Source organism: Carassius gibelio, chromosome B19 (genome assembly GCF_023724105.1).
Source record: "Carassius gibelio isolate Cgi1373 ecotype wild population from Czech Republic chromosome B19, carGib1.2-hapl.c, whole genome shotgun sequence".
Lineage (NCBI taxonomy): Eukaryota > Metazoa > Chordata > Actinopteri > Cypriniformes > Cyprinidae > Carassius > Carassius gibelio.
The window spans coordinates 34,804,302-34,826,841 of NC_068414.1; the positions used below are offsets into that span (position 1 = coordinate 34,804,302).

Below are 22,540 nucleotides of genomic sequence, written 5' to 3' on the forward strand. Positions count from 1 at the left end.
AGGGGAGCATCCGCCCACAAAAGCCACAGCAATTTTAGAGTGCCTCAAATGCAATTGTGCATCAAAAAAGTGAACAATTGGAAAATCGGGAAATGTCGTGAGTGGATTCCGCACATAAAGACATCCGGGAGTGAGAAACACGGAGTGGCCCGCGAGTGACGGTTTGGCATTCAAAGATATTTAAATGAAAGTGGGTGGGCCTTCGCGCAGACGGAGCTCTCTGACAGACCTGCGCTTATATCCGTGGAGGAATATTATTTAATTCCGGATCTAACAGCGCAGATAGGCTCGCGTTGAGCGCGTGAGGGACCGCCGCCGTTCGAAGCGAGATTCTCAGACTCTTAGCATTTTGTGCTCCGTTATTGAAGGGTGTTTTTGCATTGGCACCGCCCTTCCTGACGGGGTGGGTCCGTGCGTCAGAGCTGCGCCACGGTCTGCGGCCGCTGGAGAAAATAGGCCGTCCTTCTGCTGGGCTGCTGCCTGCCTTCTGCCTGCCTGCCTTTTTTCTCTTAAACAACTCCTCTCCGGGTTTCATTAATGCGGAATGAGTGGTACGTACCCTCCCCTCCTTATGCGTCTCCACCCCTTCATTCTCCATGCGTGCATCTGTGCCATCTATCCATCTTTCATAAGGGATCTGCTGTTTATTTGTCCCCATTGATCAGTTTCGGGTCTTGTGCAATGCCTGTAAGGGACAGGAAGGCTTGTTTAGGGGGATATTGATGTGTTTAGAGGTCCTGGAGATTTTTGCATGAGGAATCCTGAGCTTTTTGTCTGGCTTTACTAGTGCATTGCATTGCACTTCTTTCATTTTCAGTTCCAAATTTTATATTATTTTTTTTCAGATCAAAAGAAAGAAGCCATGGCCACAGATGGGGGGAAAGCCAGCGGAGGTGAAGTTGGGACGAAAGGGAAAAGTTCTGGATCGCAGGTATCCCAGATGTCAAGTTTGACTTGAATGGTGTCTCTTAAGTGCCCACTTGTTTGTGCACCAGAAGCACTTCCTGATTATTGCAGGGCGCTTCGGTGAACAGTTACACACACTCACACTGTTCCTGTCTTAACCTGTCACGCTGTGATAAAACATTTGTGAACTGTGTTAGGTAATGCTTTTAATCTGAAGCATTTCAGAACCTGAACAAGCGTTTCATTATAATTATTTTGCACAAACATGCAATGGTGTCCAAAAGTATAAAATGGCATTTTTGTGATTTTGAAATCTAGTTTTAAGCTGGAAATAAACTGAAAATGTAAGCTAAAGAAACATAACGGCATCAAATATAAGACCAACACTGAAGAATCTTATCTTTTTATTGGTCACCAAATAAATGTAACTAAACTTGTGACAGTTATTCATGAAAATCATGTTTTCTTCATGGAAGCTCTATTAAACTAAAAATAGATAAATAGTAATAAAAGAATAAATAAATAAAAAAGACATTCTCTCACAATTAAAAATGTAAATTAACTGAATAATAAAAATATGAATAAGAATATTTTCTGATATTTTACTTAAATATTTTAAGTAGTCAGTATACATTATATATATATATATATATATATATATATATATATATATATATATATTGCTTTAATGACAGCAGAATTGGAGCTGACATAAACAAAACAATTAATTAAATAAATAATTCATTAACAATTAATTATTAATTAAAACTCCAGTGCTGCTGTCATTAAAGCAATAAATAAACAGATATATTTTTATGTAATATATTACAATTCTAGTACATTTTCACTGAAATATATTTAACATTTAAATAAAATATAATACACATCATTTTTGTGACAACAAAGAGAACAATAATCATGTTGTGGTCAAGTCAGAAACACAACTACTGTGTAATGTCATATAAAAAAACATTATAATAATATGAGCAAAATATATCTTAAATTCATGTAAACTTAAATTTTATTTGTAAATGTTAATATATATATATATATATGTATATATATATATATATATATATATATATATATATATATATATATATATATATATACACTCAAATTTTGTGGCAACAAAGAATGTCAGCTCCAGTGTTGTGGTCTTTAAAGCAAAATAAATGAATTAATTAATTTAATAATTTTAATAATATTTTCCTGTTTTTGTACATTTTATTACACACATATATGTAATTTTAAATATAAACATAAATATAAAAAATAATCCAATATAAATAATGTAGATTATGTAATATAAATTAATTATATAAATATTTTTAGAAATATTATTTGCAATAGTAAACATTTCAGAAGCCTTATCACTAGTGAGTTCAGACTTCTGCAACCCACTGTACTTTAAATGTTTGTGTGTGTGTGTAATATTTAAGAATTAGTTTAATAGAATGAGTTATTTTTTCTTGAAGAGTTTGTCTCTGAAAGGCCTTGATCGTGAAATGGAGAGACTGTGGTTCACACGCCCACTTGCTCTTCCTGTGAGCCCGCCCACATCTGCTGACACTGACATATCTCTCTCCGTGTGTGTGTGTGTGTGTGTGTGTGTGTGTGTGTGTGTGTGTAGGATGCACAGCCGTCTCCTCTCGCATTGCTGGCAGCGACGTGCAGTAAAATAGGCGGTGTTGGGGGCGAGGGTCAGACGGCCACCCAGCAGCAGATAATAATCGACCCCAACCAAGGTCTGCTTCAGCTCCAGAACCCCACGCAGCAGCTCGAGCTGATTCCTGCACAGCTAACAGGAAACGGCTGGCAGATCATCGCCACTTCCCCTGCCACCGCAACCAAGGACAGCGTTCAGCAGCAGGTGGCCAACGAGAGCGCCGCGGGGCGAAAGGTCAAAGCGGCGGGTTCGAGTAACGCACCTGGCTCACAGCAGCAGCAGCAGTTTCAGATCATCCAGGTGCAGAATCTGCCGAACTCGTCCGGTGGGATTCAGTATCAAGTCATCCCGCACCTTCAGACGGCCGACGGACAGCAGATCCAAATAAGCCCTAGTAACCCCACGGCCTTAAGCGTCCAGCCCGAACAGATCCAGCTCATTCCCGCCGGGAACAACCAAGCCATTCTGGCCACGCCCCAAAGGGCGGGATCAACCGGCATCGTCGCGCAAAACCAAACGATCCCGCTTCAAATCAGACCGTCGTTTCCTTTGCAGCTGCAAACTATTCAAGGTACGCAAATTTTGCAATTTTTATTATATATGTCTCTGGGGCACAAAAGCAGTCTTAAGTCTCTGGGGGATATTTGTAGCAATAGCCAACAAAACATTGTAAGGGTCAAAATTATAGATTTTTCTTTTATGCCAAAAATCATTAGGATATTACGTAAAGATCATATTCCATGAAGATATTTTGTCAATTTCCTACCGTAAATATATCAAAACTTCATTTTTTATTAGTAACATGCATTGCTACCAACTTCATTTGGAAAACTTTAAAAATGATTTTCTCAATATTTTTTGCACAGATTTTTTTTTTAATAGTTGTATATCAGCTAAATATTGTCTGAATAACCACACATCAACGGAAAGCTTGTTTATTCAGCTTTTAGATCTAAAATTTCGAGTAATTGACACTAATCACTTGTTTTGTGCTCCAGGGTCACATATATCAGTGTTAAAATTTTGTATAATATAACTTGTGTTTGTTTGTATGCTGGTTTTTATTGTATTTGTAAAGGCCCATTCACACCGAGGTTAATAATTATAAAAATAACGATAAAGGTATAGCACTAAAAATCGTTTTCGATATTAAAGGCTTGGTTCACCCAAAAAGTCATTGATTTCTCACCCTCATGTCGTTCCAAACCTGTAAGATCTTCGTTCATCTTCTGAACACAGATTAAGATTTTTTTAATGAAATCCACGATTCAGTCGATTCCAGATTTTAGTCATAAAACCTGTACCATGTACCATCGGTACTCATGCTACAGAAAAAAACAAAAACAGGATTTTAAGATGTTTATACCGACTTGGTACCATAGTATCGACATCTCTATTATAGTTCTCTTTATAGTTGTCATTTTTGGTGTGAACGGGGCTTTATACTTGTTACATTTTTATTGTTATTGCCATGAAAATAGCTTAAGATGCTGACATGGCATTAAATAAAAATATACTACTACTATTCAAGGTACGCAAGCTCCAATGGTGACGACGCTACCTATTAACCTCGGCGGCATGACTCTGGCGTTGCCGGTTATCAACAATGTTGCAGCAGCAACAGGGGGCGGAGCTTCAGTTCAGCTCATCCAATCAGGCGACGGAAGCATTTCAAATGGAAACCAAGCGAGCACAGCGGAGTCCGCGTGCGGGACGGCCAGCGACGCGACAGCAGATGCTACGACATTATCTACCGGAGCCGAAAGCCAGAAAGACAGTCAAGCGGGCGAGTCGGATGCCCAGAATCTCACCCAATCCAACGGCCTCCAATCTGCATCCGAGCAGCCCGGACAAATCCAGCAGTTCCAAATCGTAGGGCACCCGGTCCTCCAGCAGATCCAGATCCAGTCGCCCCAACAGCAGGTGGTCCAGGGCTCCATACAGACTTTGCAACCGATGCAGCAGAACCTCCAGCTGCAGGCCTTCCAGAACCCCACACAGGTTCTGATCCGGACGCCCACGCTCACCCCGTCGGGTCAGATCAGCTGGCAGACGGTGCAGGTGCAGAATGCGGGCGTGCCCCAGCAGCTGACGCTCGCGCCTGTGGCTTCCAGCTCGAGTGGGGCGACGTTCACACAGATCGCCCCGCTGACGCTCGGCGGGTCGCCCATCACGCTCAGCGCCGCCCAGCTGTCCTCTGGGACCGGGGTGCAGACGGTGAACATCGCAGGTTTGGGGGCGGCTGGAGTCCAGGTGCAAGGCGTCCCGCTCACCATCACCGGCGTGCAAGGTAAGCCCCTCCCACCTGTCATGTGACACCTGTTGAACTCCGTATTGAGACACATGATCAGTGTTAAAGGGGCGTGAAACCCCAAACTACTTTTTCAGAGATTTCAACAGAGGTGTTTGTGTTGCACATCATACTTCAATTTGAAATGTTGGAGAAAACTGATTAATTTTAAAGCTGCGATACAAAACTTTTTTTTTTTTTTTTCAAAATGTAGAAAATGTATGTAATGAGCGAGTACACAGTACAGTGTTACTTTACATTGATTCAGAAAATTTTGGATGTCATTTTCATTTAATTTTGCATTTAATGCCTGATAAAGCATCGTTAATCATTACCATTACAGTAATGACTATGAGGCAGGTTTATTTAAAGTGAAAACTTAAACCATAAAAAAACCTTTGTTGCTTATAAAATTGTGTTTTAACTGAAATAAAATAAAATATTAAAAAAATGTTTTACATTTAGTTGCCAATGCAACATTTCTCAATTTATATTAGTATAATTTAATGTACAAAAATAACTAAAACCAAAACTTAAATAAATTGAGTAAATCTTTTTCAGGCATATTTAAAATAAAAAAAAAAGCTCAAATAATAAAAACAAACAAAATTACAAAAACTAACTAAAATTCTAATGAAAACAGCAAGTATGAAAGTATAAAAATAAAAACAAATTAAAAATATTAATAAAAGCTAGTGTAGTATCTCAACAATAATTAAATAAGATTAGTATGCAATGTATTTTATTTATTTATTTATTTAGAAATATCAAGTTATTGAATTAAACTTTTAACTGAAATAAAATAAAATATATAAAAAAACATTCAACTTTATTTGAGCAACATTTCTTACTTTCATTTAGTTTCTTAGCTAAAATAACTAAAACAGAAATAAAAATTATTTAAAATTACATAGACATAAAAAAGTGAAGACAAAAACAAAAAAAATTACTCAAACTAGCTAAAATAAAAATGAAAAGAGAAAATCTTACTTTTAGTTAAATTTAACTTTAATATTTTGTTTTTAATTATCTAGACATATTTAAAAAAAAAAAACTAATAAAAAGTACACTTTAAAAAATAAAAGTTCTACTAAACTACTAAAAGTATCAAAAATAAAAATGAAAATTAATGCTGAATAATAAAAACTAATAGTATCTCAGTGATACTAAAATAACACTATTTTTTTTTTTTCTTTATTACAATAATCGAAATGGTGGTGTTGGAAATGTGCTTAATTGTCAAGAAAATAATATTATAAATCATAACATTTTAACAGTTCTAAATTTAGGCACCATTTAATCTGAAAAATTATAATATAATTTTTTCCCTTAGTCTTTGAGAAGAAGTTTGATCTGGCAGAAGTTATTAATAAGTTTTGCAATAATTATCACAGTGTTTGCAATCACAAATATCTGAAATGTAAAACTCTTTGATGTTTCATTTGAAAATGACAGTTTTCTGAGACACTAGTGATGGAACAGTAGCATGAAATGTTACTGTGTGTTTTTCCATACTCTCTTTATTACTCATGAAGTGAAACGGCAAATTAAGGCATTTATATTTTATGAGTCAGTCTGAATGCTGTTTCCAAATGCTTGGTAAGGTGTCAGATTTCACTCACTGTTATTGGACTTTGCGTGTCTGGATCCACAGTTGCTTTCTGATGGAAAATAAGGGCTGTTTCAACAGATTTCAACTGGAAGCTCAGGGACTCACTAACATTTGTTTGGTTCAGAGCATTAATGACACATTGCCTTTCTGAAAACGTTTGAGCAGTTCTCTCAATCAGCCGTTCACCGAGTGATTTAATCAGCTGTGCTGTTTGTGAAATCCCACAGGTCAGCAGCAGGGTCAAGAGGGGGTCAAAGTTCAGTCCGCCCCGGTGACGGTGACCGTGGGGAACATCAGCAGCACGAGTCCAGAGCAGATGGGGCAGGTCCAGAGCCCATCAGAGACGGAGGGTCAGCCCGGAAAGAGGCTGCGCAGGGTGGCCTGCTCCTGCCCCAACTGCAGGGATGGAGAGGGGAGGTACGTCCCACAGCACTAAACCAGCCCAAACAGATTCAACCAGGGGACTCTCAGGCTTTTTATTGTATTTTTTTTTTTTGCGGTATGGAAGCTTGTTTACGCAATGGGGAAAAAGGCATTTTTATCTCACAGTTTCAAGCAATTGTTGGTTTATGTCTCACCATTTGGACTTTTCTTCTTAAAGTTTATGTCATGCAAAGAAGAATTTAAGTTTTGCAAGATAAAAAGCCATAATTACTTTTTCTATTCCGTAATAGAAAAACGAAAACTGAATTGCAATATTTATCCTCGAAATTCTAAGAAAAAGTCCAAATTGTAATGAATAAGTTTAGAATTCAAAGAAAAATATTGACGATATATAAACTTGTAAGTAAAAATTATGAGTCAATTTGAACTTTTTTTCTTAGAATTCGAAGTTTCTCAGTTGTTTTCAGAATTTTGAGAAAAATAAAATCTAAATGGTAAGAAATAAACTCCGAATTCTGAGGAAAAAGTCACAATTTTAAGTAAAAATTATTTTGACAGTCAAATTTTTTAAAATCTTTTTCTTAGAATTCTGAGTTTCTGACAATTTTGACTTTGTTTTTTTTTTTTTATTGTTTTGAGAATATAAACTCAATACAATATAAATACATCTCTGAGGAAAACACACTTCCATTAAAGAACCACTCACAGAATATATATATATATGAATTACACATGTTGGAAGTCTCTTTATGGGGTTAGAGTTTCGACCAGCTAAAGCAACATTTTAAGCATAATTTCTCTGTATTCTGACAGAAATAACAGCGACCCGTCAAAGAAGAAGCAGCACGTGTGTCACATGGAGGGCTGTGGGAAGGTTTACGGTAAAACGTCTCACCTGAGAGCTCACCTGCGCTGGCACACGGGAGAGAGACCGTTCGTCTGCAACTGGATCTTCTGCGGGAAACGCTTCACCAGGAGCGACGAGCTTCAGCGGCATCGCAGGACGCATACAGGTGCGCACAACATGACGAAAATATGCACGGGAGGAATAAAACCAACATCCTCGCAGCTCAAGAAATACAGCACAGACAAATAGTGGTTAATAAAAGATTGATATTTGGTGTCGTGTATCGATACCGTATTGCCGCAGAAAATATCGCGATACTACGTTATAACGATTTTTTTTTATCTCCACCTCTACTGTTATATCAGCATTAATTACGTTTACATGCAGTCATTTAGCAGACGCTTTCATCAAAATGAGGACAACAGAAGCAATCAAAATCAACAAAAGAGCAATGATACACAAGTGCTATAACAAGTCTCAGTTCTTAATATCTGAACAAGTGATTGATTTCGTCTGTCGTGTGCAGGTGAGAAGAGGTTCGAGTGTCCAGAGTGCTCCAAGAGGTTCATGCGGAGCGACCACCTGTCAAAGCACATCAAGACTCACCAGAACAAGAAAGGTGGAGCGGCACTTACCATCATCACCACAGATGAGATGGAGGAGGAGGTGGACGAGGCGCTGAGCTCGCCGAGGATCGTCACTGTGGCCACGCTCTCGCAGGATTCAAACCCGGCCACGCCCACCACTTCAAACAATTTAGAGGAGGAGTTTGAGTAGTTTTCCCGCCAAAAACGATCGGCTGAAAGCACCACGATATTGTTTGTCGGTTTGTTTCTAGGTTGATTTGTTTATGTTCTTCATTCTTTTTTTTCTATCGACGATGGACAGCTGTTTGAGCGCACTCGATTTTTCATATGGAGATTTAATACTATCAAATATTATGGTAAAGAATATAATCTAATGGAAATATGGAATCGTATGAGTTGTTAAGGGACCGGTTGAACGATCGCGTTCGGTTTGTTACGAGTAGCACAAGAAGAACCGAAGTTCCCAGATGCTCCTAAAGATGATGCTATGCACAAAAATAATATATATGTGTTTTCAAAGTCGTTTCCGCCACAAGATACAAAAAAAAAAGAAAAAAGGTAATTATGATTTTCTAATCTCATGATTCTGACTTTTTTTTCCTCATAATTCTGTTTTTGTTTTTGAATTCTGACTTTTCCTTGGAATTCTAAATTTATATACAATTCTTACTTTTCTTATAGTTCTGAGTTTATATTTCGCAGTTTTTACTTTTTCCTCACAATTCTGTTTATCTCACAATTTTCTTTTTTATCACAATTCTGACTTTTTTCTTTTAATTATTAGTTTATATCTCACAATTCAGAATCTTTTTTTTTTAATTCTGAGTTTATATTTTGCAATTCTGACTTTTTGCTTTGAATTCCAAGTTTACTTTTCGCAATTGTTTTTTTTTTCTGTCATTAAATAAAAATATATTTTTTGCAGGATTGAGACTTTTTTTCTCACAATTTGTGACTTTCATTCTTTGAATTCTGATTTATATATATACCGCAATTCTCACTTTTTTTACTTTAAATACTGAGTTTGTATTGTTGTATTCTCATTTTTTTTTAATTCCACCATGGAATTAAAAATAAAAAAAGTAATTTGCGACTTTTTATCTCGCAGTTCAGATTTTGAGAATCTTTATCGAGAGTTTATATCTCACAATTATGAGATTTTTCGCAATAATATTTTTTATATCTGTAATGTGAGATGAAATCTTGGAATTGCGAGAAAAATAGTTTAAATTGTGATATAAGCTTGCGAGAAAAATATCAAAATTGTGAGATAAAATGTACAATTGCGAAAAAGATCTGCATTGTGTTGTAAACTTTAAATTGCGAGGAAAGACAGTCTGAAAAAATTCGCAATTCATTAAAAAAATTATTCTGTGGCGGAAACAGGTTCGTAGTTTTCGGATTGAACATGCAGTCGGGGATAAGACTCTCGGAGCTTCACGCGATGGTCTGTGGTTTTACGTACGATCAGGCTAGAAAGATGAAAACGTAACAGATCTTTAATACACGATTAGAGTCGCAGCACAAGCTAGAAAGCGTCGTCGTCTGTGATTGGACCATGTCACGAAGCGTCAGCCAATCACAGCCAGGCATATATAATAATATAATCGACGATACAACAGTCAAACTTTTATGTAGGAGAAACGAGATTATAGAGACGGGCTATTTAACGAAAAGCACATTAGATTTACAAATAATGCATTCCAGTTACGATTACTTTAGAGAAAAAATAAAATAAACGAGAAAGAAAACAATCTAGCTTTCCGAGACATGCTACAGTATGTTGAACGAAAGCAATACTATAAAGACAATCTTTAACCATGTTTACATTACCGAGGGGTAAAATAGGTTTAAGAAAAACACCTATAGAAGTTCTCTCTGATCTCAAGTCATATAAACTGTACTTTGATGCCTTAACAAACACTGCAGTACAACTACGTTACGGCTGGGCAGGGGGACGTGGGGCTTCGACTGTGTTTTCAGAAATATTCGTGTGCAGGCGACTGCATTTAGCTTTTTATATATGATGGTGAACACTGTGGGAGCGAGTGAAGATCCGCTCCAGCCCTCTTGAAGATCCCCGACCCGCGTCGATGTGTCGCCCGTTGACTTTCTTGCGCTCTCCAAAGAAATTTGACCCAACGACTCCCTCCAAACGCTCCCTCCGGGTCACGGCGGGGCGAGAAACACACCCTGAAGCCACTTCAATGAGTTTGATGTTGAGAAATCTGTGGCGTGGCGTTCTTATTCGTGATTTTCATTTGGTTTGTTTTCATTTGGAGCCTGTGTGCGCGTGTCTAATTTATTATTTATCCTTCTATTATTACTAGTATTTGCTAATGTGTATTGTGCGCTGTTAATGCAGAGATGACGTGCTGCATGGTTCATTTCCGCTCTATTTAGTAACGATCTGTTATTTCTAAACGTGGTCCTTTTAGGAGTAAAACCATGGCTTTTAATTTATCTGACCATGACGTGTTTAAAAAAAAAAAAAGTTTAAGAAGAAATGGTTGATACCAAACAATTATAAATAGCCTAGATGTTTCTTTGGTAATATTTTCTGTGGCGAGCGATTTTCTTTAAGATTTTCTAGTGGCACCTCATTTGTAAATCATTTTTCTAAGATGTTCCTTTGTCCTCATGGCATTTGATAATGGGTTTTTGGCCATGTTAGCCTGAAAGGCTGCAGTTTATTGATATTTTTAAAATAACTTTGTACAAACGTGTTATGGTAATGGGTTAAAAAAGGGGGGAGGGGCTTTGCCTGCATAACACTTAAAAATTAAAGTGAGTAATTCTGTCTCAAAGATTTCATGTCTCTGTCCTATTCTTTATTCCAGTCTGTGCTGCCTTTTATATACAGTGTGAGCTTTAGTATAAAACGACACTTTACTGTAACGTTCCATTTGTCATTACTTATGTAAATTAGTTAACAATTTCAAATACTGCTTAAAGGGGTTGTTGACTCAAAAATGAAAATTTGCTGATAATTCACTAATCCAAGATGTTAGATGAGTTTGTTTCATCATCAGATTTGGAGAAATGTAGCATTGCATCAGTGTCTCATCAATGGATGCTCTGCAGTGAATGGGTGCCGTCAGAATGAGAATCCAAACAGCTGATAAAAACACCATAAGTAATCCAAACCACTCCAGTTCATCTGTTAACATCTGGAGAAGACAAAACTGAAACAAATCCATCATTTTTAAATGTAAATATATATATATATATATATATATATATATATATATATATATACATATATTCTTAGAATATATTGCTAATGTTTACATTCAGTTATAAAAACCTTTTAAATGTTTTTAATGGTAATTTTGAATGGCATAGGAAAATTCTATTTTAGAATTTTGCAGAAAACATATTTTTCATGTTACATTCTGAACATTCTGAAACAAATAGTAAAATTTTTTAAATGTTAAGCGAGTATCCAACTAAAAGATTTCTGTAAAGAACATTCTTTGAATGATATAGAAGTCGTGGTTTTCAGCTAATGTTTTAAAAACATTAAACACCAGTTAAGTTTTCCAAAAATTCTAAATAACAAACTAGTTAACATTCTATTACTGTTTCTATTAATGTTCATAACTTTGAGAGAAAGTTCCCTGTTAAATGAGACACAGTATTACTGATAGATTAAGTGTACGTATAGATTATTTGGTTTAGAATGTGGCTCAGCCAATCATAATCAAGGACTGGAATTGGCTGTTATATAATTTTTCATTGGAGGAAGCGTTATTTGGGATTATGGTCTCGTATTTAGCTGGAAGCAAAGTTAAAAGTGTCTTGATGGATTTGGTTCAGCGTTTCACTTCTCAAATCATTAAGTGATGGACTAGAGAGGTGTGGATTATTGTGATGTTTCTCTCATTCTGATGGCACCCATTCACTGCAGAGCATCCATTGCTGAGCAAGTAATGCAATGCTACGTTTCTCCAAATCTGATGAAGACACAAACTCCTCTGAGATGGCCTGAGTGTGATACTAGTGATCATACTTTGGATTGTAAATCCGTGCAAACCGCTATTACAAAGTAGTATATTCAAAAATGCTTGACATGTCATGTGACCAAGCACTGCTGTCATCCAGGAACAAACTGCAGAAGTTGTTCATCTCTGAGTGTGTGATGGAGGACAGGAGCGAGGGATGATGGTGTGTGGAGGTGGAGATGGTTCAGCTTTTGTTCTTTTCTCTGTTTGATTGACAGCTCTGTACCTGCAGTGCACACCCAAAGGGATGCTTTATGCACTTTAACAGCTGCTGTGTGTGTGTCTCACGCTCGCTCGATCTGCATGCAGACAGTAACACAGCACCGGTCTCTTCACAGAAAGTATGTTCATTTGACATGTCTCACCAGTTTGATGTTCATATTTCATTTTGTAGAATAAACAGATAACGAGATTCATAGATTCTGGGAAATAGGTCATACCAACCCGAGATGTTCACACAGAACTTTCACATTGACTTTCACTCTATATAGACTTAATACAATCACAAAAATGTCCTAAATATGTATTACAATGTATACACATTGACTTATGGTATGAGATGACTGAATGCCTTTAACTGTTTTCCCGTTGAACAATCACCAACTCAAACTATTTCAAATATAGTGAATTAAGCTACAAACTTTATCATAATGCAGAATTTTTCCATCTAACATGTAATTTTAAGCTGCATCTCGTTATATTAAAGGAGTGATTCACTAGTTAGCAGTAAACCGGATCTCACCTATGTTCATATATATGTGTTGGATTTTAACTTTTAAAACTTTTAAATATTGATGTAATATTTGTAAACATCATACTTTTTCGCTTATTTCAGTTAATGCCGTACAACTAGCACGTTATAGTGCTGACAGTGTCGTATAAACAAGGCTGAAGAAGACGCGAAAAGCGCAGGAACAGGCGACCGATTCAATTGAATCATTTACGCAGGAACCGCTCCACTTGATTCAAACTCGTAACTTTGATCATTCAGGTTCGAGTGATTCATCTGCAAAAACCAGATCAAAAGAGCCATTCATTTTCGAATTTTAGCATCTTGAAATCATTTTGTAGAGTAAAGTGACGGGTGAAACCAAGGTTTTTTTGAGAACCTGAATCAGTTGTGTCACAAAATGATTCACTGTTTCGATGCGCTCCAAAGGGATCACGTGTCGCGAAAATTTAATTTCGATCGGAACTTCTAATCCCTTATCGCAAATAATTCGATTTACATTGGGTCTTTGGAAAATGTTCGCAAGTCATTTTGCAAATTTAATGTTTCGAATCAAACGTTAATTGAGATCTGAACTCAGGACTTCAGATCGCAAATTAATTGATTCAGTTTGAAGCTTCGGAGAGCCAATCATATGATTCAGATTTGAACTTCGGAGCGTGAATTTATTAATTCAGTTTGGAGCTTCGGAGTGCAGATCGTGAATCATTAATTCATTTCGGAGCTTCGATACGTAAATAATTTGATTCTGATCGGCGCGTGAATCATTTGATTGAGATTGGAAATTCGGAGTGGGTTCGCGGATCATTTGATTCAAAACGGAGATTCGGACCACGATTCATATGATTCAGATTGGAACTTCGGACTCGGAGTGGGTTCACGAATCATTTGATTAAGTTCCGAGCTTCGGAGCATGAATCATTTGATTCAGATTGGAATTTAGGAGCGTATCGCGAATCTTTTATTTATTGAATGGTAGAAAACATCAAACAAGGCAGTACGAAGAAAGAAAGAATGTGTAAGCACATACAGATTACTTAAGAAAATTAACCACGGTTTTACTATAGTAAAACAAGTAGTAACCACGTTTATTGTAGGCCTATTACCACAGTTTAACTAGTAATAATTTTCTTTCGAGTAAAACCATGGTGAATTTTCGTAAGGGATGTTTCAGCTCAACAGAATAGTAATAAATGTAAAATTAAGAGAACACACAGTACTTATCTAGATCAGCTATTAATAAAGAAAAGAGAGGTTTAAAAGACAGTAAATATATGTCCCCACTAGAAGACCAAATCAAACCTACGCCCTTAAATATAATGACCCACATTTGATTCATTTCGCATCAGTTTGTTCAATGATATTCACTAATATATATAATATATATCCTGTATTTTGATATGATTTACATGATTTTTAACCATCTCTGTTCACACACACACACACTCTTAATAAACTAATGTTAAACTAATTCAATCTTTATCATATGATAAAACAAAAACAAATAACAGCATTTAAAATGTGAAATAAAAGGACCTTTATTCAAGCAAAATTCCAATAAAACGTTTTCAGAGAGAAAAACACACATTGTGCAAATGAGAGAAAGGCTGTGTGATCAGACACATCTGTTACAGGATCTCAAGATATCTCTGGCTTTAAGTAGCAGGAGAACAGTCGGATTCATTAAAACTAAATCAGTAAAAACAGTACAGTATCTTGAAGTATAAAAGTAGGGACTGGTTTGCATATCATCGCTCAACACTGCTGGAAACTCTCAGTGTTTTCTTGCTTAGCTTTAAAAAGTCAGTCTGATTCCCATCAGGTTCATCTGATGATCGACTTCACTCCACGTCCTTCTGCAGACTGACACACACACACACACACACACACACACACACACACACACACACACACATTAAACTCCTGTCTGGAGAAACACAGCACTTGGTGTAATTAGACAAGAATTAAAAATAACTATGTGGCGAAATGTACAAGAGTTAATATGAAAACATAAACCAGACTTGAGGACCAACAGGCAGTTTGTGACTAAAATCTAATGATAATTACATTAGAAAAAAAAAGAATAAATATTAATTAAGAATGGTTTTCAAGTTGATAAAGGTAAAAAAAAAAAAAAAAACAAAAAAAACAAAAAAAAGTTCAGAGTTATCTAAAATGTATAAAATATTTATGTTGAAGTTGATGAAAAGCTAATAATTAATTACATCAGAAATAAAATGAATAAATTTAATTAGTTCAATTAAAAATATCTACAAAAATGTAAATATAAATAAGAAAAAGGTGGTTTGTGAGTTGATTAAGCAAGTTACGTCAGAAAAAAATATTTAGAAAAATTTAGATTATCTACATAAATATTTATTATGAGGGAGGGTAGTGAGTTGATGAAAAGCTAATTTATTACAATAAAATGTAAAATATTTGAATACATGTATAAATAAGTACTAAACAGTGTTGTTAAATTATTGAAATTAACTTAATTTTAGAACTATTTTAGACAATACTAGAATATATTTTGAGCATGTAACATGTTTGTGAAACCCTGTTTAAATATGTAAAAAAAAAAAAAAAAAAAGACTTCAGATACAAACTGCATGATGAAGATGAAGAGACTTTATAAAAAAAAACAACAACAACAAAAAAAAAATCACCTGTTTGTTAATGAAAAAAAAAAAAAAAATGAGAAGTAGTAAGTTACCTCTCCAGATATTCTCGGACGTTATCGTGTCCGTAGAACTTGGCGAGTCTGGTGAGAGCCCCGGTCGCACAGCGTCCATCACGCTTACGACACAGACTGCAGTTACACACTCCTCGACAGATGGGACACTCCCACGACTGCACACACACACACACGCACACACACACACACACACACAGACACACACACAAACACACACAGAGAGAGAGAGAGAGAGACACACACACACACACAGAGAGAGAGACACACACACAGAGAGACACACACACACACACACACAGAGAGAGCGAGAGAGAGACACACACACACACAGAGAGAGAGACACACACACACAGAGAGACACACACACACACACACACAGAGAGAGAGAGAGAGAGAGAGAGAGACACACACACACACACACAGAGAGAGAGACACAGATATTAATATTAACTAGCATTATACATTTCATAAAGAGAATGTGTGTGTATAAATCATGGCACAGACTTCTGCGTGTTGCTTGAAATTTAATCAAGTTTAAGAGTTTGTTTAACTTATAATATTTATACTTTGAATCAGCTTTATAAGATTTAAATGCAATATTTTTGTTATTTCAGTTTTCAACTAAAATGAAAATGAGAAAAACATTTATATTTTATTTAATTTATTAGTAGAAATAGCTACGTTTATTCATTTTTAAATGTCATTTTATTTCAATCATTTCTAATCTAATATTTAATATTAAAAAAAAATATTTTTTAAATGTAATAATCAAGATTTGTCAGTAATTTTTTTTAATTTGTTCTTTTTAATATTTTTTTTAACTTTATTTTAAATTCAGTTTTACTTTAACTTATTTCATTTAGTCGCTACAGCAGCCATTTCTAATTTTTACTTCTTCTAATTTACTATTTCCATTTCGGTTTAATTTCTTTCCATTGCAATATTTTTCATTTTAATCATTAAAGTTTTCCATCTAATATTTTGGTCTATTTAGCTTTATTTTAATTTATCAGTTGAAAGTTTTTTATTTTTTAAATTTTTTTATTGGTCTTTGATTTTTTTTAAATGATTCTAATATTTTTTTTTTTCTTATTTTAGTACTTCAACTTCATCTTAATTTGAGTTAGTTTCCAAAGCAAGCTTTCTTATTTTTGTGCAAGTTTTTGTATATTTATTTTATTATATGTGACCCTGGACCACAAACCCAGTCATATCAGTCAATATATTTAAATCAATCATCTTTCCGTTGATGTATGGTTTGTTATGATCGGACAATATTTGGCTGGGATATAAAGTTTGTCCAGATTAGATTAGATTTGATTGTAATATAGGTGAAGTAACCGTAGGCGTCCCGTATTGGGGATGGGGTGACAGTTAAAGGGTTAAAGTTCGTCTCATCTGTGTGTAAACCGTTCTGATAGTGTGTAGTGTGCGGTGACTCACAGGGTCCAGCAGCGCGGCGCGGACGTCTTCTCCGTAGCGGTTGCGTAGGCAGGGGCCGCAGAACTGACCTTTGACCCCGCCGCAGTAGAGCCCCCTGCACTCAGTCTTGGTGTCGAGGGTCTTCTGCCGGCACTGGTGACACGTGCTGCCCTGGGATCAGTGATGAAGCATTAGTGCAGCTCTGGATCAAACTCGGCACACACTGCGCTCCTCACACTCACGTTCTCTTTATCCAGGATCTTGTCTTTGGCGCGATCGGCCACGTTCTCCAGCTCTTCTTCTGTGATGTCCTCCGGCATCCGTATGGAGTCACGAGAGCGACGCTTCCTCTGCTTCGGCCGAGCGTCGCCCAGATCCTCCCTGACCTGCAGAAAACCACATCACACACACACTTCACCTCTGACCTCTGACCTTCAGGATTCATCAAGCACCAAAAATATACATCTTTTAATCATAACATTTATTTATTAGTTTAGTTTAGTTGTTTTTTTTTAATATATCGGATTATTTTTTTTTTTATTTCAGTTAATTAGTTTAATTTTTTTATTAGGTTCCTTTTTTTTGATTCAGGAAAGAATAATGCACACAAAAAAATAGTCCTTTAACTTATTTGGAATTTTTATTTTAGTTTTCTTTTAATCTAATAATTATATTTTATTTGATTAATACATTTTTTAACTAATTTTTTTAATATCCATTTAGTTTTTTCATTTCAGTTTACTAATTTTTTTTATTCATTATTTAAAAAAAAATAAAAAAAATAAATAAAATAAAATAAATAAATATATATATCTCAATTATTTCAATTTAGTTTCAGTTTTTCATAATATATACATAAATTATTTTAAAGTATATAAATATATATATTATTAAAATAATTACTGAATAAAAAAAATAGATAAATACATAAATTATATTTCAGTAATATAATATACGGATGTTTTTGATTCAGTTGACTCCAGATGGATTGTGTTCAGTTTTCTTGCCTCCATCAGGCGCTTGATGTCCATCTGTGCACTCTCTCTCTTCAGAGGAGCTGGTTTCTCCTCCACCTCGATCCCAAAATGCTCCGGGGGTCTGGCCTTGCGACCCGGGTTTCGCCTCTCGACCTGAACCTCTGAAAACCGTCGTTTCGGGGCGGACGGCTTCTTCTTCTTCTGTTCAGGGCACAGAAAGACCATCAATATGAAGTACAGATGTGAAGAGAAAACAGAGGGATCTCAGGCATGTTCTGTGTAGATGAGTGGTGCAAGGGATTGTGGGATCTCACCGTCGGTGTCGTCTTAGCAGGAAGCTCAGGCAGAGAACTCAAGTCTGCAAACAGTTTTGCAAGCTGCAAGAAAAGAGTTTTTTTAAGTTTACGTAAGCATCCAAGATATAATGTAAAAGTGGGTTAAAAATAAACTGAATTTGCATCAGTAAAGTTAATGTTTCAAATACATGACAATACTGCTATAAATTAATAATAATTAACAATATAATATTAAATATAACAATGCAAATGAAGACCGTTTTAATTTATATATTTTTTTTAATATTAGAAATACTACTTTAAAACCATTTAAAAAGTAAAAAAATATATATTATTAAAAACTAATGCATTTTTAATGCAACTAAAAATTAATGCTATTAAAATGTATAAACAGATATAATTTTTAAAGTTAAAACTTTTTTACAAATATGAAATTATCTTTTGTATTGTATTTTATTAGAAAAACTTTATAACAAAAGAAAAAATATTAGTTATAAATACATATGCAATGCTGTTTTGCACTGTGTTATATTTAATATTACACAAATATATATATATATATATATATATATATATATATATAATTTTTTATATACATATTGTAAAACAAAATTTAAGTAAAAATGTATACAAATACATTTACAAATACATATGAAAAAAAATGCTGTTTTTAGTTATATATTTTTTTTTATAATTATAAATATTATTTTAAAACTAAATGAATTCATAAAATGTAAAATTTTTAAACTAAATTAAAGTAAAAGTATTATTATGATTTACAAATATGTGAAAAATGTTTTAAATTGCATTTTATTTAAAAGTATTATAAACATTATTTTAAAACAAAATGAAAAAAAAAAAAAGTAAAAACAAGAATTGCTATAATTATTAGTTATAAATATATATGAAAAATGCTGTTTTGAATTATATTTTATAAAAAGAAAAACATGATAAAAATAGTAATAAAGAAATCGAATACTACCATAGCTTTATTTTCTTGGATGTTCTTGGCTCTTTTGCTCAGTATCTGCATCTCTTGGTCGGTCAGTAGACTCTCCACACCGGTCACCTGATCAGAGGGCTTTGATTGGCTCTCTGCTCGTATACGCTCATATAATGTAGACTCTTTTGACTGCTCTGGTTCACGCCGCTTCCTGTTTCCTCCTGCAGGCTTCCTGCTGATGGGCGGGGCTGGGGGCGGGGCCTCTTTCTTGCCTTTTTTGGCAGTGTTCCGTTTAGGGGCGGGGCCTCTCTTGGTGGGAAACTTGAATGCGACACACAGTCCAGAGCTGCGCCTCTTTTTAGACGCCGGCTCCTCTCCGTCAGAATAAAAGCCGTTGTCGTCGCTGTCGTTATCAGTGCCCTCGCTCTGCTGTTGACAGTCACATTTGAGATAGACATATATATATAGCAATAATAATAGTTCAGCCAAAATTTATATTAGTGTCTCATCCATTGATGAGACACTGATGCAATGCTACACTTTTCTAAATCTGATGAAGACACAAACTCATCTGGACGGTCTGAGAGTGAGGACATCTTCAGCACATTTGGGCGAACTGTTCCTTTAACCCAAACTGAGCAGATATTCCCAGACTGGATTCATCATAACTGTACGTGGTATTTTTGGTCATATTTACCACTGGTTTTCTCCAGTCACACTCTTCTGCAGAGAATCCCTCGAACTCGCTCTCGCTCTCGGTGTCCATGAAGGCCTGCGCCAGCTCATCCGTCATGTGTTTGGACCTGAAGCAAACGTCCTGACACAGACAGAGTGAATAAACATTACTATTATTATTATTACTCCAGGATTCTCAATCAGACGAGGCTTAAAAGCATTGCTTTAAGTAGTAAAGCAACTCTTCTGAACACATGACAGTCTCTGGTTTCCTCACAACAGATGAAGATCTGGAGAGAAATCCAGGCTGTCAACCACAGCTAAAAAACATAAACTCTCTAAATCCCTAAATCACTCATCCCATAAAACCTCAGGGTCAAAGGACAACTCCATAGATCAGAGTTATCAAAGTTAACTAAAACCACTTCAAACTTCAAAAGTGCTTATGAACTTCTTTTTCTAGCTAATATTGATTTTATTTCAAGTAACATGGATTTATATTACAAAGTAATATATATATCATTTTGTGTGTGTACATACATAAATAAATGCATGCTTTAAATGTTTGTTTTTTTTACTTTAAATTTAAGTTGAAGCACTGAAATAATTAAAACTAATAAGTAAATAATACTGTATAGACTTAAAAAAATAAAAAAATTAAGTGAAAAAAGTTAATTTGATGTTTAAATGAAAAACGTTAATGCATTAAAAAAAAAGTTAAAAATGCATTAATTTTTTTTATAAAACTAAATTATAATTAAAAAAAAAGATATATATATATATATAAACACAATAAAATCTGAAATGGTAATAAAAACTATTACGGTTTAAAACTATACTGTTTTTGACATACAACAGCACACTTTATGTTTACATATCTTTAGGGAAAAATATGCACACATTAAAGTTAATATTGTATGGCAAATTGGTTCCAAATATTAATAACCAGTCATCAGGAATAATTTGCAATAATTTGTAACTGCAGATGATACTAACAGGCTTCCAGGATCCCTTTGATTGGATGCTGTCTCTGCTGTCCTCTGATACATCTGCTACTTCCAGCTGCTTTGCCTGAACACAAGAGGTTTATTATAGAAAATATTAAATAATTACAATTATTTATTATATATATACACTATTAATTATACTATAAAAACAAGAAAAAAATATGCATTAATTACTACTACTACTACTACTGTAAACTTTAATAATAATATGCATTGCACAAAAAATATGACATTTTTTGTAATAATATTATAATGCCCTATATAAACAACAAATTTGCTTATTAACTCGGTGCAGACATCAAAAGATATCCATAAATGCAAATCAAAGATCTGAATATCTAAAGAAAAAAACGCAAGTAAAAGTGTTTTTAAGATGCATTATCATTAACACTGCAGACTTTATTACATTTTCTGCTGATCATCTTCTGTGCCTCATTAAATATGAATTTAATCTAGTTTTAAACCGACGATCATTGATAAGTGTGTGCACGCGCTTACTCGACTCTCGAAACCGTCGCTGTTTGTCTTAAAGGACATTTTTAACGGAAAACACTTCTTATCGCTCTTACCTTCAAGGATGCTCTGCGTGTTTTCATCGTTTTAAGAATTAAAGTGATTGTTTGGTGCTTCTCTGTGTGCGATTACAACTCTTTAATGAATGAAAGGTTTAAAAAACAACACGAGCGCACAGGAGGCTGTGAGAAAACGGAGGGGTGATTACATGACCGATCCGTCACTAAAGAGCTCATCAGCTCACTTTGAATTCATTTTTATTGACATAATACCTATTATATATAAACATGATAAACAGATGATAGATTATACAAGACAACAGTCTCCCCCTTAAGGTTGATGTGAAATTAAAGTCTACATGATCCCCCCGCGATCGCGCCTGCTGTTTGAATGGAACAGTCCAGAATGCGGCGCTCTGCTGTTTCGCGGGAAATGCCTCACGCGGACACACCATTCACTCAATGCATGCACATGCAGCTATAAAGCGTGTACTGCATTTATAAACGCAGTTAAATAGAACTTTAGAGGCTTGTTGGTGATATTAATCCTCATAACAACTATAACATCGCTCCACACAGACAGAAAAATAGTTTGACCGAGTATATGTGGCCCTGGAGCATAACAAAAAGTCATAAGGGTTATAATATTTAGCTGAGATGCAACTATTTTCAAATCTGGAGTCTGAGGGTGCAGAAAACTCAAAATACTGAGAAAATCATCTATAAAGTTGTCCAAATGAAGTTCTTAGCAATGCTTATTACTAATCAAAAGTTACATTTGTATATATTTACAGTAGGAAATGTACAAAATATATTTATGGAACATGATCTTTACTATATCCTTAATGATTTTTGACATAAAAGAAAAATCTATAATTTTGAACCATGCAATGTATTGTTGGCTATTGCTACATATATACATTTGCTACTTAAGACTGCTTTTGTGCTCAAGGGACACTTATTATATATATAAAAAAATGC

General features: G+C 35.0%; 2 protein-coding genes across 5 annotated transcripts; one reads left to right on the plus strand and one right to left on the minus strand.

Annotated features, from left to right (window-relative positions):
* Positions 1-11,104, plus strand: LOC127979124 (transcription factor Sp4). 3 transcript variants are annotated; one of them, XM_052584309.1, is made up of 7 exons: positions 1-551; positions 846-931; positions 2,540-3,146; positions 4,107-4,865; positions 6,705-6,894; positions 7,675-7,874; positions 8,235-11,104. In XM_052584309.1, exons 1-7 carry the CDS (start codon positions 545-547, stop codon positions 8,483-8,485), a joined length of 2,100 nt encoding a protein of 699 aa, XP_052440269.1. In that variant the 5' UTR covers positions 1-544; the 3' UTR covers positions 8,486-11,104. The 3 variants fall into 3 exon arrangements, with proteins under 3 accessions (XP_052440269.1, XP_052440270.1, XP_052440271.1); XM_052584310.1 differs by lacking the exon at positions 1-551 and adding an exon at positions 604-734; XM_052584311.1 differs by lacking the exon at positions 1-551 and adding an exon at positions 666-687.
* A 3,438-nt stretch (positions 11,105-14,542) lies between these two features.
* cdca7b (cell division cycle associated 7b) lies at positions 14,543-21,764 on the minus strand. 2 transcript variants are annotated; one of them, XM_052583246.1, is made up of 10 exons: positions 21,617-21,764; positions 21,037-21,111; positions 20,063-20,182; positions 19,405-19,794; positions 18,441-18,503; positions 18,157-18,327; positions 17,392-17,535; positions 17,171-17,320; positions 15,746-15,882; positions 14,543-14,892 (listed from the first exon to the last, which is right to left on the minus strand). In XM_052583246.1, exons 1-10 carry the CDS (start codon positions 21,641-21,643, stop codon positions 14,871-14,873), a joined length of 1,299 nt encoding a protein of 432 aa, XP_052439206.1. In that variant the 5' UTR covers positions 21,644-21,764; the 3' UTR covers positions 14,543-14,870. The 2 variants fall into 2 exon arrangements, with proteins under 2 accessions (XP_052439206.1, XP_052439205.1); XM_052583245.1 differs by lacking the exon at positions 21,617-21,764 and adding an exon at positions 21,546-21,599.
* Between the last annotated feature and the right edge of the window lie 776 nt (positions 21,765-22,540).